General features: G+C 38.6%; 1 protein-coding gene across 2 annotated transcripts in view; it reads right to left on the bottom strand.

The window, feature by feature from the left end:
* cep85l (centrosomal protein 85L) overlaps nt 1–10517 on the bottom strand; it is an 86538-nt gene extending 76021 nt beyond the window's left edge. The window contains exon 1 of one of the 2 annotated variants that reach the window (XM_088627026.1): nt 10442–10517. In XM_088627026.1, the coding sequence (XP_088483152.1) occupies nt 10442–10454 (13 nt within the window). In that variant the 5' untranslated portion in view covers nt 10455–10517. Of the gene's footprint in view, nt 1–876; nt 1390–10441 lie in introns of those variants that run through there. The other variant, XM_088627027.1, reaches the window with a different exon arrangement.
* Nucleotides 10518–14901: the final 4384 nt, after the last annotated feature.

Here is a 14901-nt window from a genome sequence, read left to right as displayed (position 1 = left end):
TTCTGAAGTAAAATAAAATCGAAGCCCCGCTAAGAGATCTTCATTTAAACCATTTATTTATTACATAAAATAAATAATTAGTGCCCCAATAATAAATTTACCATAGCGAGCATTTTATATTGCTCTGTAAGCGTATCCTCAGTCCCATACATTTAAAGCATGCGTTCTGCACGTATTTAACACGTAAAACGCCCCATGTCTTTTGCTGTCGATAGCGACAGGCGCGCTCCCTGTCACAGCCTGCAGACAAAGAACACGCGTCGCCGGACGGACTGTGACGGGCTGTCCGAGCCGCAACAAAATGCATCATCACTTCTCTCAAAGAAACACTGCTGCCCGAGCCGCAACAAAATGCATCATTACTTCTCTCAAAGAAACACTGCTGCCCGAGCCGCAACAAAATGCATCATCACTTCTCTCAAAGAAACAGTGGCTAACATTCACGTGGCAGCAGATGTGAGCCCGTGAGGACTCACACAGCCTCTGGCTTCACACAGCACCGCGACCCACACCACGTCTCCCCATCGGCTCCACTCTGACGCAGGCCAGCTACATTATTACACCGAGTACGCGTTCCCTGTTACAGGCTGAGCTGCACGGACAGCAGGCATGCTTAAAATTATCTGCCGATACTTAGGGAATTCTGAAAGGGTTTACACCACGATGATTTATCCGCGTTTTGTTCCTAAAATCACAGATTAGCATTCAAAGTATTATCACTGCAACAACTTCAGTATACTCTGATAAAACTCCATATTTAAGGTCCGAGTACAGTATGCGGTACATTTAAATGTCGATTAAAATGCATTAATTTCAGAAACCCAATCCTGCCACAATGACCTTCTTAAGAATTATTTTTAGAAATAAAAACTTTACCTGCTTTGTAGTTATCAAAGCCATCTTCGTAATCAGAGGCGACTCTCCCCCACATTGTAGTTTGCGCGATGGCTCGATTGCGGTGGTACAACCGAGGGGCAATTCCAGCCGACAGCAGGCAAGCGCAACCCAGGAATCTGGAAGCAAACCGCTAACTGCAGCCCATGTTTCGATGTGGCGAGCGGACGGTCCACCGTTTGAGGAACCCGGTTTTCGTGAGATAAGCGTTTCAGACAATCCCAGAAAATCGGAAACCGTCTCTTTCAGGGCTGTAATCTGGGTACCACGCACGGCGCACTCGCTGGCTGCTGTAATCCGAGGATGTGATCTCACGGCCACAGCCGCTCCGGCGTCTCCGGGGAAGGCTCAATCAGAGCACTGTCTCCTCCCACACCGCTCAAAACTGACGGAGAAAGAGCAGCACCACGACCAACAGGAAACAAGCTGTCGGTTCATGGAGAGCACATTCGCGCACGCAGAGCGCCCGTCTCCTCTCGGCTCCTCGGCGGGAGGAGAGCCTGCCCGAACCGCAACCAGGTGATGTCTGTGACGCTACGGTTGCGTTTCAGGGCGTCACGCTCGCGTTCCCCAGCTCTCGATTACTGTAAGGCGTGAGGCGCGCTCAAAATAGCAGCTCGTATCGCAAAATATCGCACTGCCCGACCACCGACCAGCCAAGTGGTTAACTACATGGAAATAAAATTGTCATTTAACAAACGTGATCCAGACTATGTTGGGTTATTCTGCAGCTACACTATTCCGTCTATAATGTTAAGGAGCATACTAACTACATTATTATTTCAAGGCAATTTACAAATTACACAATGTATATTCTAACATCATAACATTGTTTTAAGTAGTTATTAAACATTGAATGTGTTTGTGATTTCCTATCTTTGAAAATGTGTAGAAACGCTCGTGAAAAGAAATCTAAGACTGAATTAGGTGTAACGCATTGTCCTTTCCTAATTTGCTGGAAAATGATAGATATGGCGAAGAAATGTTGATTTCCCCGTTCACCTGTAAAATCCATGAAATCGAAAGCATAAAAAATAAATTAAAAACATTTGCTGAATAAAAAGGGCTGTGGGAGTGTGGAACAAGCTACCCTAGCCCTGCTGTTGAACCCGATATCCCGCTTCTTTCACATAATAGCCGGCTGCAGTCCTTTGATTAATTTCCTACCTAAATACTGAACCAAATAGCGTCTTCTCGTTTTATTTAAACAGATTTATCAACGTAGGTTCAAAAGGAGTGAATACAAAAGTGACTGGATTAATACAAGTTTGATGACCGTTCCTTTTTGATACACTTTTGCAAGTGTTTTGTTTTGCATTATTTCGAAATTCTCCAATTCCCGGTGTAAAAAAAGAGCTGAAATTGACCCAGGTTTATTTAAAGACAAGACAGGATTTCTCTGCTGTGACCTGATGAGCTTGCAGCTCGTCTTGAATAACCCCTTGATCAGACACTGGAGTACAGTACCTGCTGTAGGCTTTCCAGTGAACTGCACCGTCCCCGGGGTCGTGCTCTGTGACCGCTTCGCACTTGGTCCTGTTTCATCGTTAAACAGCGCCTATCCACATGTCAAACACTATATTCGAAACTGCTTTGAAAGGTAATTACACGCGATAGCTGCATTTATTTACCGTTACAACGTGTTTTATAAACTAAACATTCCAAAACATAAATCAGCTTAATATGCGACGTGCAACCAATACAGTACGTATTTTCACTTCAACCATTTGAAATGCACTTTTTTTTTACTTGTTCAAAAACTGTTTGACCGTTGAGAAGCAAGATTGGGAACTTGCGGTTCTTTCTTTTAGTTAAAATGAATTTCTTGTCTAGGAGAACAACTACCAATGTCAATCAACCACAATCATGATTTAGCTATAATCAATTCTTTAAATCTTATTATATTTATGCTCTATAGTCCAGTTTCTACAATTTTCTTTCCAGAACAACATAAACATAACTTAATACTGTAGTACTTTCAACACATTTATTAAAATAACAAATAACATGCCCTACTAAAATATTAGAGAACAGTATGTTCCTCGTTAGTGCATGCAGGGCACACTCAGACACGCACCAGGGCCAGTTTTCCCAGAAGCCAGTGAACCTAACAGGTTCTCCCTGGATTGTGGGAGGAAACCAGAGCACCCAGAGGAAACCCACACAAACACAGAGAACGTACAAACTCAACACAGACAGCACCACAGGTCTGGAATTGAGCCCAGGGCCACAGCAATGCTAACCACTGCATCACCTTGCCACCCATTAGAGACCCATTCTCCCTAAAGGAGCTGAAATGGCACAGTTTCCCGTGACTCCTGAGGACTGTAAAGTAATTGCCAATCAGGCCGTTCATTGGTGTTCTTTGGGAATGGAGCCTGATGTGTTTACTGGTGTACAAGCCTGTGGTGAGTCACTGAAGGCAGCACCACATCTGACTAATGTGTCAGTTCTGACTTGAGGGTTTATTGACAGGAACTGACATGAAACACAAACCACCAACAGAAAGTGGAACTGGGACTTGAAGACAAACTTGAGTCAAAGGGATAGACTCTTCCTGTCTTGTGAGACAACCACTGAAAAATTTCATATTTCCACTAAGCTGACCTCTGTGAATGTCCAGAAATTTCCAGCACATTGCAGGTGTAATTGACATTTTAGGAGCACCTTACCAGTTTTTTGGGGGTTGTTTGGGAGGATATTCTGTACTGTTTTAGGAGGCGATACTAAAACCATACTGTACATAAGTTAAATACTACAAGTAAAAGTGACTGATTAGCGGTTTCGTTCCTTGACAAAAAAGAGTAAAGCATTTTAGATTAGGCTGTGCCACTGGCCCATCTGCAGTTAATAGTCTGGGAAGAGCTTTAAGAAAAATTGCCAGCTGAGAAAGTGGGCACTAGGACAATGTTCTCATTCCTATTGTATCCGGAGATTGGAGTCACTCACGTCATGCTCCTGCCCACAGTGCTGGTGAAGACAGAGAACAGAGGCAGCACAGTGGCGCTTATGACACCTCAGCTCATTTGCAGCCTCAGCACCAGTTTCTTTTATCAGAATGCAGTCACAGCTCTCCAGGCACTACCTTGCCTGCTTTAACAAGGACACTGTGATAGAGCGATTTCAAGCTCAAGCTGGTTCAGCCTTTCTTCTCTGTGGAAATTAGCGGGTGGGTACTGGAAATGCAGAGAAGCAGATTAACAAGATGTTATTCGTTCATTGCCTACTGGACATTTTACCAATAACATAAATAGGAACATTTGCATTTGACAGGAGCTCATTCAGACCTTCTAACCTGTCTGGTAATCTCCCTCATTACCAGGCTCATCAGTGTGATCTAGCGAAGAGCAGTTTCCCTCAATACTGTCCCCTGAGCTAATGATACAATAACATAAAATAGATGAAAGAATGATCTGTCTTAAACTATATTTGAGTAGTTATAGCGTAAAACATGACTTCTTAAATCCTTGTTTTAATTCTATGAAGGCCTTTTTTATTTTATATTTGTGATCATCAGTGGAAGTAAAAGCTATTTTTTTCTGTTTTTTTTCTTCTGTTTTAATCTTTTCATCACAAAACAATGACCTACACAGAGGTTCTGTAGGTTTATATGACACTGATTGTTTCAGAGGCAAGTGTTTCCCGTAGCACCCTTTATAATAGAAAAAATAAAGGAACCAATTTACAAGAGGGGAAGCCGAATATACAGTATGAGGTCAAACTTGCATGTGATAGAATGAGGTGGCAAATCAGCAGATTTCGGTACAGTAGAATTTTTGTCAAAATTCATCAATTATAATTAAATGCTCTTGACCAGTAATTAATGTTTTAAAGTCACAGAAAGGGACTCTCAAATAAAGCAAAGAGGCACTGCTGGATATGATAAGATAACTTTATAAGCCATATACAATTTCTTGCATTAGGAATTTGTCTTTTCACAGACTCCAGCTTGTTCTCCATGAGACACACAGACAGGGAGAGAGAAGCTTGGGGTCAGAGCGGAGGGTCAGCCATTGTATAGCACCCCTGGAGCAGTTGGAGTTAAGAGTAGGATTCCTCTGCCAGCCACAGGATTTAAACCAGCAACCTTCCAGCCACAGGCACAGATCCTTAGCTACAGAGCCACCACACCACCCACAAATATGAGAAATATATAATAAATAACACAAGGAATGAAAGTATACAGTATACAATAGGTACAGTAACTACTGTACATGAAAATCAACAGCTCCTTTACAAGGCCAGTGACGAACATACTGTGCAATCCAATGAGTACAAGAAACAAAAAAGAGATGGAGAAGTATCTATGTTAAGCCACCCTGGAGTAGTTATTGCATACATTTTCACTCCTTGGTTCCTTGTTTTAATTCTCTGAAGGCCTTTTTATATTTTGTACTTGTTTCTTGCCTCAGAATCATCCCCTAGTTATGCTGAGGTTTTTTATGTAATTTATAATTATTTGTATGTACAGTATATGGTGCCTTTTATAGCATAGGAATTCATATTCTAGGGATCCTCTTCATCCACACTGAAGTGCAGCACCCTGCCCACTACATGGTGCCGTACCGAGTGTGTGTAAGCCCAGAACATCACTACTGCTCCTTGTAAAGAGTGCCTTAGGGGGGTGTGGTGGCTCTGTGACTAAGGATCTGTGTCTGTGGCTGGAAGGTTGCTGGTTCACATCCTGCACTCAGCAGAGGAATCCTACTCCATTGGGCCCCTGAGCAAGGCCCTTCACCCTAACTGCTCCAGGGGTGCTGCATAAGTGGCTGAGCCCTAGTTTCTCTCCCTGTCCTGTGTGTCTCATGGAGAGCAAGTTGGGGTACTAGAAAAGACAAATTCCTAAAACAAGAAATTGTATATGGCCAATAAAGTGATCTTATCTTTAATGAGCTTGGTTTAACATCACAGAAAAACAACAGGAATGAGTGCTTTTCTGATGGCTTAGAACATAGTTTAGCAACTGAAATCACCCACATTTATTGGCTCCATGTGTACAAGCACAGCAAACATCACAAAAGACAGCCAGATGCAAGTTTCCCTGGTCTAATCACAGTAATCACATGGGAACAAAAAACACAACATTACTCAGATGCAAACAAGGAAGCACATTCTGACTACGTCTTTCTGCAAAGAAAACTCTAAGGACTTCACAAATGCAACAACTAGTGAGAAGGATATTCAGGAGTTACAGCTGCAGAACTGGATGTCTGATACTGAGGTCCTCACACATCTGTGTTGTGGTTTTCTTCTTGGTGGCCAATTGTGCAACACTAACACTATAACTGAAGTAGACTACATGGCATCTCTAAAGTGATATTTTTGTCTCACTTTTGAGACACTAACTTTTAATATTTGTTGCAGAGCACAGCAGCTGGACTGTGACTTCAAAATTAACTCAGAAATAGAAACAAAAATGTTAATAATAACAAAGTAGACCATGCACAAAAGCTTTGAACTACCAGTACATAAAATATTCTCCAATTATGATAGTCGAACCTGTATCTTCCCTATATATTGGTTATTGTCGCATAGACATTGATAGCTATTTGAAACACTTTATTTTTCTACATATTTACTGAAAAATTCTGAAAGTATAAATAACATAAAATTAAAATCATATCTTAAAATTTAATTATCTATAGTTAATGGTGTTTGTGTGATTGTCACTCATTTGGATGTTGTATTAACAGAGAAAAATGTTATTAGTTAACAAAATGTCTCTTCAATCAAGACATCCTCACTCAGTAGATGTTTCTAACTATTTTTTCTCTGATCATTTTACAACATATTTGTACTGTAACATACAAGACTGCTAGCTAATCAGTTCCCTTCCTATGTGGGTTTGTGTCATCCAGGGATGGTATTCAAGCTTTCTAAATAATTATGTACAGAGGGGCATCAGAAAAATGGCAGGATGTTAAATTACTTTACTTATAAGAAAGCTGACAACATCTGACACAGAGTTGCCTGTGTACCTGCTACACAAATTCTAGAAAGCAAGAGCTGATAAGTATCTCACCTATAAGTAATTATCTTACCTATTAACTACACAGGTGTTAAAATGACTAGAAAGCATATGGTGCAAAACTGATTTCATGCTCATTGGTATGCAGTGGTGTACGGTGAGCACTCATATCATGTAGATCTTTAATTACTCTGGACTTGTCGGAAAACACAAGACAGACTAATTATGGCCAAATAACTGCCAGAAGGCGAAGCTGGGTATGACACTAATATTTAGATTTGCATCCTAAGATTTTTTTAAAGGAGCACTTGAAACACCTCTCTTTAGCTGTAAAAACCGGTATGTAATCAAACTCAGACTTGTTTTCATAACATATCAGAAAAAAATCCAAGTTATAACATAATATTTCTAAAATTTAGTTCTTCTAATTCCATTCATTTAATCTCTGGTCTTCTTCTTATATTTTGTATCTATTATCACACGTAGTTTTTACAAGTGTATAACATATACAGAAATACACAGTTCAGGTGGGGAGCTGCGTCACCATGCGTAGTCTTCAAAGGAACAAGTAATAGGTTTATTCCATGCTGAAAAGAGAAGAAAGAAAACACGTTTCGGCCGTGGAGCCTTCTTCAGGTGTCAACCGAAGAAGGTCTCACATGAAGAAGACTCCACGGCCAAAACGTTGTGTTATCTTTCTACTCTTTTCAGCATGGAATAAACCTATTACTTGTTCCTTTGCAGAAACACAGTGTGAGTATTGGCCTCAGCTGCTGTATCACCAATGTTACACAACAAAACAAAGTCAGCTGGCAAGATAACAGGATGTGCTGATCAACATCAGCCATCACATAATTAAACTTCCTGTCTGGAAACACTGTTCTTGCCTGCAAAACAGACTGTTGAGTTAGAGCACTAGTGGCATCGGACTCAAAATAAATAAGACAGCACTCATTTCTAAGTTAAAACTGTTAAAAAGTAGACATTGTGACATTGCTGTATATTCAATGACACAAATGTGACATTGCTGTACAGTATATTCTGTTTATCTGTTTACTTTGGAAGTAAGGCATGATTTCTCTTTCACAGAGGAAAGAAGCAGCAAAATCATGCTGTTGATTCTAAAATATATGTCTATTGTTAATTATTGTGAAATATAGGTGTTATTGTTAAAATATAAATGATGTAATGCATTATGTCAGTCTTTTCACATAAGACCTAGAAAAATCTGTTGTTTATTTAAATTCTTCTCTAGTGGTTCGGGATTCTGGCTCTTGATAGAGATGACCTCACGCCATGAAACAGCAGGGAGTGGGATGTCAGAACTGCTACATTTTTAAATACAGTACAATCTGCCAGATATTTCCTATCATAATACCCTTTCTCAGATCAGATTCAAACTGTGGAAAAACTGGTTGAGTTTAGTAAGTTTAAAAGGAGGCTATAACTCGAATGTACTGTAGTTGCTTTTATGAAACTTCAATTTAATCCAAACTTTTTTTAAAGTAACTCAGATCTTAATATTTAAGTTTAAAATACAGAACAAGAATGATGTTCTGTATATGTATCAAAAATGCTGTGACTAAATAACGGGTACTCAGTGAACGTGATTAAAAATGTTCACATCTACAGTACGATTATGCTTATATAATTATTTTAACAAGAAATAAATCCAATTAAATGAAATCTGTTTCAGAGCAAATAAACACTGCAATTATTTCCCTGGTAGACACTGAAAGAGCTATTTGATTTCATTTGGGTAAAATATCCTATCCTTGAGAATAAAGCATACCTCAATAATAACAGTATTGTGTCATTCTGAACATTTTCATGCCGAGACACATTATAGCAATGGATACTAACTGGATAATGAGCAATCATGTCGGAGGCTTGAACAGGCAATGAGTCATTTAATTTACATTTAAGAATAACTACTGAGTCTGATATCTCTAGACAGGAGGATCCAAAGAAGAGAACCAAAATATCAAAAACACCAGTGTACTACTCTCCAAACAAAGAATCTCAGCTCGTCCAGGCTGTTGTTCTGGGTTGTAGGAGGCATTTTAAAATTAGACAAACCACCTCTGTTTACTAGTTTTAATTTGCAAGTCTCTGACTTTGGCAAGCATTTTTAAACATTAAACAGACTTGTATCTAACAGGGGTCTGTGTTTTACAGAACGCTGGCTCTGAATGATACATTAGTTGGATGTTTTACAACATGGCCTCTTTCAACAGATTATCTATTCATTGAACTACCAGTTAATATGGCATTTCATATTGTCTCTTTCAGATTCATAAAGCTTTATAACATCACAACATTTTTTGTGGAAAAAAAAGGTAAAATTAAGTTTAGGAATCTGCCAGAAGAAACATTTCAGATAAAACGTTCTGATGTTGAAATCACTTGCATTTGTTTATACAAGCCTTTCATTTCTGTTTTGGTATATAAATTAAATGTGCTTTCTGTTTATTACTGATTAGTATGTTACTCTGAGTTAGTGTTAGAGGTACATATAAAAACAAATTGCTGCAATGTGCAGGCCCACAGCAGTGCTTATTAGTGGTTTTAAATATTGGCAATTTGAAGGAAGCCAAGCTGGTTATAAGGGGGGTTGTCTAATTTCAGACACTTTGTGATGTCATATCCTTCAACTTTCATAAGAATACTTGTCGCAATATCCCACAAGTCTCCTCTACAGTTCAAAGTATAAATGCTATATATATATGTTTTATAAATATAAATGCTGATAGTAAATAATATATCACCAAATATTTGGGCACAGATTGTTTCATCATTTTTTGACCAGTCAGCTGATATTTTGCTCACAAAGCCCTGTTTTGCCTTTTTGTCCTCATTACAGTGACACGACTTGCACGGTAGCTCGCGTACACCCAGAACATTTCCTCTCAGCAGAACGAAATCTCCCAGTCGGCCGTCACAACCTGTCGTTTTTTATTTTCCATTTGAGCCCCTGCTAAGGTATTTGTGGTACGAACTGGTTCCAGACCATTGTACAAAACAAAGTACAGCTCATTGTTTTGCCTGTAAAATTTTACAATCACTGTTTTTGTGCATCTTATCAGCGCTGTACAGCCAGCGAGCTGCTCTGCCCCCCTCCCCCCCATTTCCTTTTCCAGTGCCAGGAAATCAATTACTCTGGCTGACCAGAACACACTCACAGCACTGCCCAGTGGACCAAATACGTCCCTACGCATATCATATACAAAACTCCAAATTCAGATCGAAATTCTGAATGTGATTACTTTACTCAACTTGTCTTCATGCTATATATATTTATTATTTCATACATTTCAATGTAAATATAGAGTATTGCAAGAAATGAGAATTTCACGTCAGGAAAAACAAACTTATTTATTAATTAAAATTTGAAAACATAGTTTATAAAGATCACTAAATAGTACCCCTTGAATATAGAATACTCTATATTGTTTAAAAAATATTTTTTCTTCTCTGTCTTGATATTAAGTAACATCTACCAAGACAATTAAGAAAATCACATATTTTCAAGAAAAAAAGACATTTTAAAAGCTCTTAATAGCAGAGTTAGTAACTTACGGGTTTTCTTCATTAGATCCTTAGCTAGCAATGCAGAAGCTCTGCCAGGAAGTGGTGGTGGTTCTGCGCAAGTTAACTGAAATTGAGTACAGGAACTCAATTTCAGCCAACCACTTTTAACGTAACAGATAAAAAAGGTGCTAGATTTGAATTCAAATTCTGCTTTCATCTTCGTTTTCACTACAAGGGTTTGCAATTCTTCTGAGCTCAAAAGTTAAAAGAACAATTTCAAAAATCTTTCATCATTTTAAGAATATTGATTTGTGTTTAGTTGTGAATTATTAGCATTGTTTATTTTCTATAAATAAACTACTAAGCAAATACTGCGCAGAACTCCAAAACATTATCTCTGGGCCATGAAACACCACTTTTATAATAGAGTGAAAGAGTATTTAAAACGTTTTTAGATAAATTATTTACATTCTAAAAAAAACATACAAAAATGAAGCCTTTTATTTAGTTAATAATATTTAGATTTTGGAAAAGTAGTCTTTCCACCAAAAAAAGCATTCCTAGCAAGTGCCAATTGCTTAAAATGAAGAACATTTCTCCACATTGGGAACAGACTTAGCAACTCAAAACCCTAGACGGTTTCACTGAAATGGCTACTTTCATCTTGAATTCAAGCTTGAGAAGAGTTTACCATCTGGTTGACCAGACGGCAAATGTTTCTGCCTTTCAGGTTCTTTATTAGAGAACCCACAGCAGGTTGTTTTGTTAAAGCCCTGATTGAACGGACACATCTTCACATGCAAGTTCAATACTCCCTGCCTGGAGTGTAGCACTTCATTACCTCTGCACATACAACACTTCCTCTCCGACAATGTCCTGAGGCTTAGACTAACCCAGTCCTCCACATTGCACCACACTGCCAGTCAGCCAGGACTTACTGGCATCATAATTGAACACAGATTCAGAAAAACATCCAGGAGCAGTAAATTATAGGTTTAATAACATCATAACACAGCATTTTATTTTAAGCTTCACTTGAATAAAGAACATCATAACATAGCACTGTCCGAATCATTTCAAGCATTTTTGTATTTACTTGGTTCTAACTGTATTTTGACAGCTATGCTTACTTCTGCAGCCATGTGTGGTCCAGTTATAGTCAGCTTTAACATTTCTTGATGCCTGTTCTATACAAACACTGTACATGCACTCGAAATCCTACCAGTCGCTGGATATTCCTGGACAGTGAATATGTGTCTGAACATGTCAAGAAGGACACGTGCACGCAGGAATCTTGCCTTTCCAGTATTACTCAAGCTAAGCGGCAATTACTGTACATCTCCTCACCAAATGTGAATCATCTTTATGAGAGATCATATACATTTCTTGACAAGCTCTATTCCACCAGGCTTACAATACATTGGTATTACTGGGGTCTTAAACATGGGCATACAGTATAGCACTTAGCATTGTGAATTATACTACTGCGTAAAAAAAAAAACTAGAAAATCAAATGCGCTGCCCTCACAGATGGTAAAGATGGCAAAACATGACATTATCATTTACTATCTAAAACATATGTGGCACTTACCTCAAAACAATATTTCCAATTGTTCCAAAGAAAACAGTTGTAAAAAGAAAAAAATCACCAATTTGTCTCCAAAACATAGAGCGTAACATACATTTAAAACCTCTAGCCTTTAAAAAATACCCAAGTGATAGATCTGCTTATTCAAGACACAAACACTGATGCATGTGTCTTTGACATTAAGGCCACTTCATCAAATGGTTTGGCCTTTCCTGTAGTGAAAGGATCTACACCACACAATGCCAGACCTTAATTACTGACCTCATTGCAAAAAAAAACATCTTTATTCAAGTTCAGCATCGACACAGGAACCACTATTACAGTATGTACTTCGATGCATTAAAGTACAAACATGGTTCACTGAAGAATTAGAGCAGCGAATAATGTCAGACTAACTCTAATGCACCTGAATGCACAGTATTTGTATTATATGACAGTGTGTAATTCAATGTCATAAACACATCCAAAGTTACACTTGTGTGTTTTGCTTTACACAGGCGTATTGCTACTTGTATTGATGAATTGTTATATGAATATGTTCTTTTAAAAAATGAAAATGTTTTGAGAACAGTGCTGTATAGTGTGGAAGTTCAATTATGTAGTACTTACACTTAATACTCAAGTTTAATTGAGATCTAATTTAGGCCTAGTCCCACTGATCTACACTACCTGTTCGGACCCGAGACAGGAATGAAATCAAACTATAAAAAGGATAAAGAGGGTTATGACACTAGAACTTTCAGAGTAGGTCTAGAATAGACTAATATGTAATCTTCTCCCAAATAAAATCCTGGACAGATTCCTGTAGGCTCTTACCAAACATTCTACATGAAGCTTTGTTTCCAGAAGTCCTGTGCTTGCTAACTAGATTGGATCCTATAGCATGGTCTCCATTCCCTGCATCGGTTGCAGCCAAGAAAACGAGCACTGGGAGAGAAGTCTGATGCTATAATGCCATCAGTTGTTAAACTGACATTTATGTGCTCAGTAGACTGTGCGCTAATAAAAATGTGTACACACTCTTTAATACATAGACTTGTACATATACTACACTATACATTGAGAAAGCTTAATAAACCTTGTTAAGAGCATATATTTTTTGCACAGAAGGGCCACCTGAGTCAAATGCCCATCTCAGATCTGCACATCTAAAATCAGTTGCCTGACAATTAGAACAGGAATGAACGACTAATTTAATTTGTCATCCATTAGTACACAGCCTTCAATGTGGAGTGGAGCATTAAGCCAGCTGAACTGTTTTCCATTTCACTTCAATGGAGAGACACTGCAGCAAAACAACAACTGTTTACTCAGGTCACATACTGATACTGAATACATTATTTTGCCATTAGTGACTTTAACTAAAGTAAGGGAATCTCCTACTGATTGCGCTAAGGCAATTTACAGCTCAAAGACGCTGCTGGGAGAACAGAAGGTCCTCGGGGAAACACCGCAGCTCTGAATTCATTGTTCTTTGTTTCACACTTACTGTGCACATCCACCTAAGGAACGTGATGCACAAGCAAAGCAATGGGAAACCATTATGCAATTATTCCTTTCTGGTTTCTTTAAAGCATCAGTTTTTGGACATTTATTGCAGACGGCTTGCAACTGAAAAGTAAAAAACCTGTTATACCAAGCATTTTGTTTTTCTGATGAATGCATATAAAGTAAGAGAATATTTCATAACATTGCACAAAATCTAGAATCCCTTTAAACTTTTCTGAGCAACTTATCAAGATAGAAATATAAACTGACCACAATATACTGTATTTCCGGAGGATGATGCAACTGTGATAGCCTCTGTGGTTTACCTTTTGATCCTGCAATTTCAGAGTCAGCTTTAAAAGGTTTAAAATCAGAAATATTATAGAAATATTGAAATTTCATATCATCTCAAATATACAAAACAAGTGAAATGTTTCTTATTCACTCAATATCCTGCATTCTGATATGAATCAGAGTTGCATAGTTCCATGGACAGTCTATTACTGACTGAAGTTACAGTACAAGCAAAACCCATTAACCTGTCATTTAGAGATTTCAACCAACTGAGCATTACTTGTAAGAGTACAAAGTAACATCCTCCCCTAGTCAAGTTTAACAAAATGCAATATTGGCTAATTACAGAAATTTCAGGCTGTGGGAATCTATTCCTCTCTCCTGAAGCAAATAGCAACATTAAAGACCGGACATAATGAAAACAGGCCCGAAGTCTTCCTTTATTAAAATGCACAGCACCTAAACGTTTACTCAGCCAACAGGCCATGGTGTTCAGCTGGAGCCAAGCAGGAGCCATGATGCCGGCGATCCTGTGTTTGTTCCAGTTTGGTTTGTGTGACTCACTGCCTGTGGTCCCAGGATCCCTGCAACAACAGTCACGACTGATAAGGTAGGTGTGGGACTACCCTCAGCAAAATTAAAATACCTGTGGCTTGTAGCCTCCAAGCATGGAGATTACACAGAACGAACAAAGACTTCGGCTGTTTACACTCCTCCCAAGAAACCCTCCTGGTACGTGTAGCAGTGACCTGAATCAGCTGGCACTTCCAAACAGAGGTGTTTAAGGTGTAAAAAAGGAATGGTAATGTAAAATTTAAGATTAAAAACCTGTATTAATACAGACAGAATACTGCTCTAGTGTAGATGCTGTCCTCATTACAATAAAGACTTGAGTGGCTATAGCATTGCCTACTGCTCCTACCATTTTATTGTAGTGAAATACAAGACAAAAAGTCTTTTTTGCAACGTTTTTTAGATGTAAGAAATTGTGTACAGCACAATTTGAGGTAAGTTTAAAGAAAACAAATCCAGTCTGAGGGTTCTTCCTGAAATGAATTGCCACATTGTTTAGCAAAAACCTTTGCAAACTGAACTGAACTGAACAACTGAAGGCAAATGAACTTTTCTAGAATGAACC

Source organism: Lepisosteus platostomus, chromosome 3, assembly GCF_059453375.1.
Source record: "Lepisosteus platostomus isolate fLepPlt1 chromosome 3, fLepPlt1.hap1, whole genome shotgun sequence".
Taxonomy (NCBI): Eukaryota; Metazoa; Chordata; class Actinopteri; order Semionotiformes; family Lepisosteidae; genus Lepisosteus; species Lepisosteus platostomus.
Note: the sequence above shows the minus strand (reverse complement) of the source record. Positions and strands in the feature narration are given on the sequence as shown.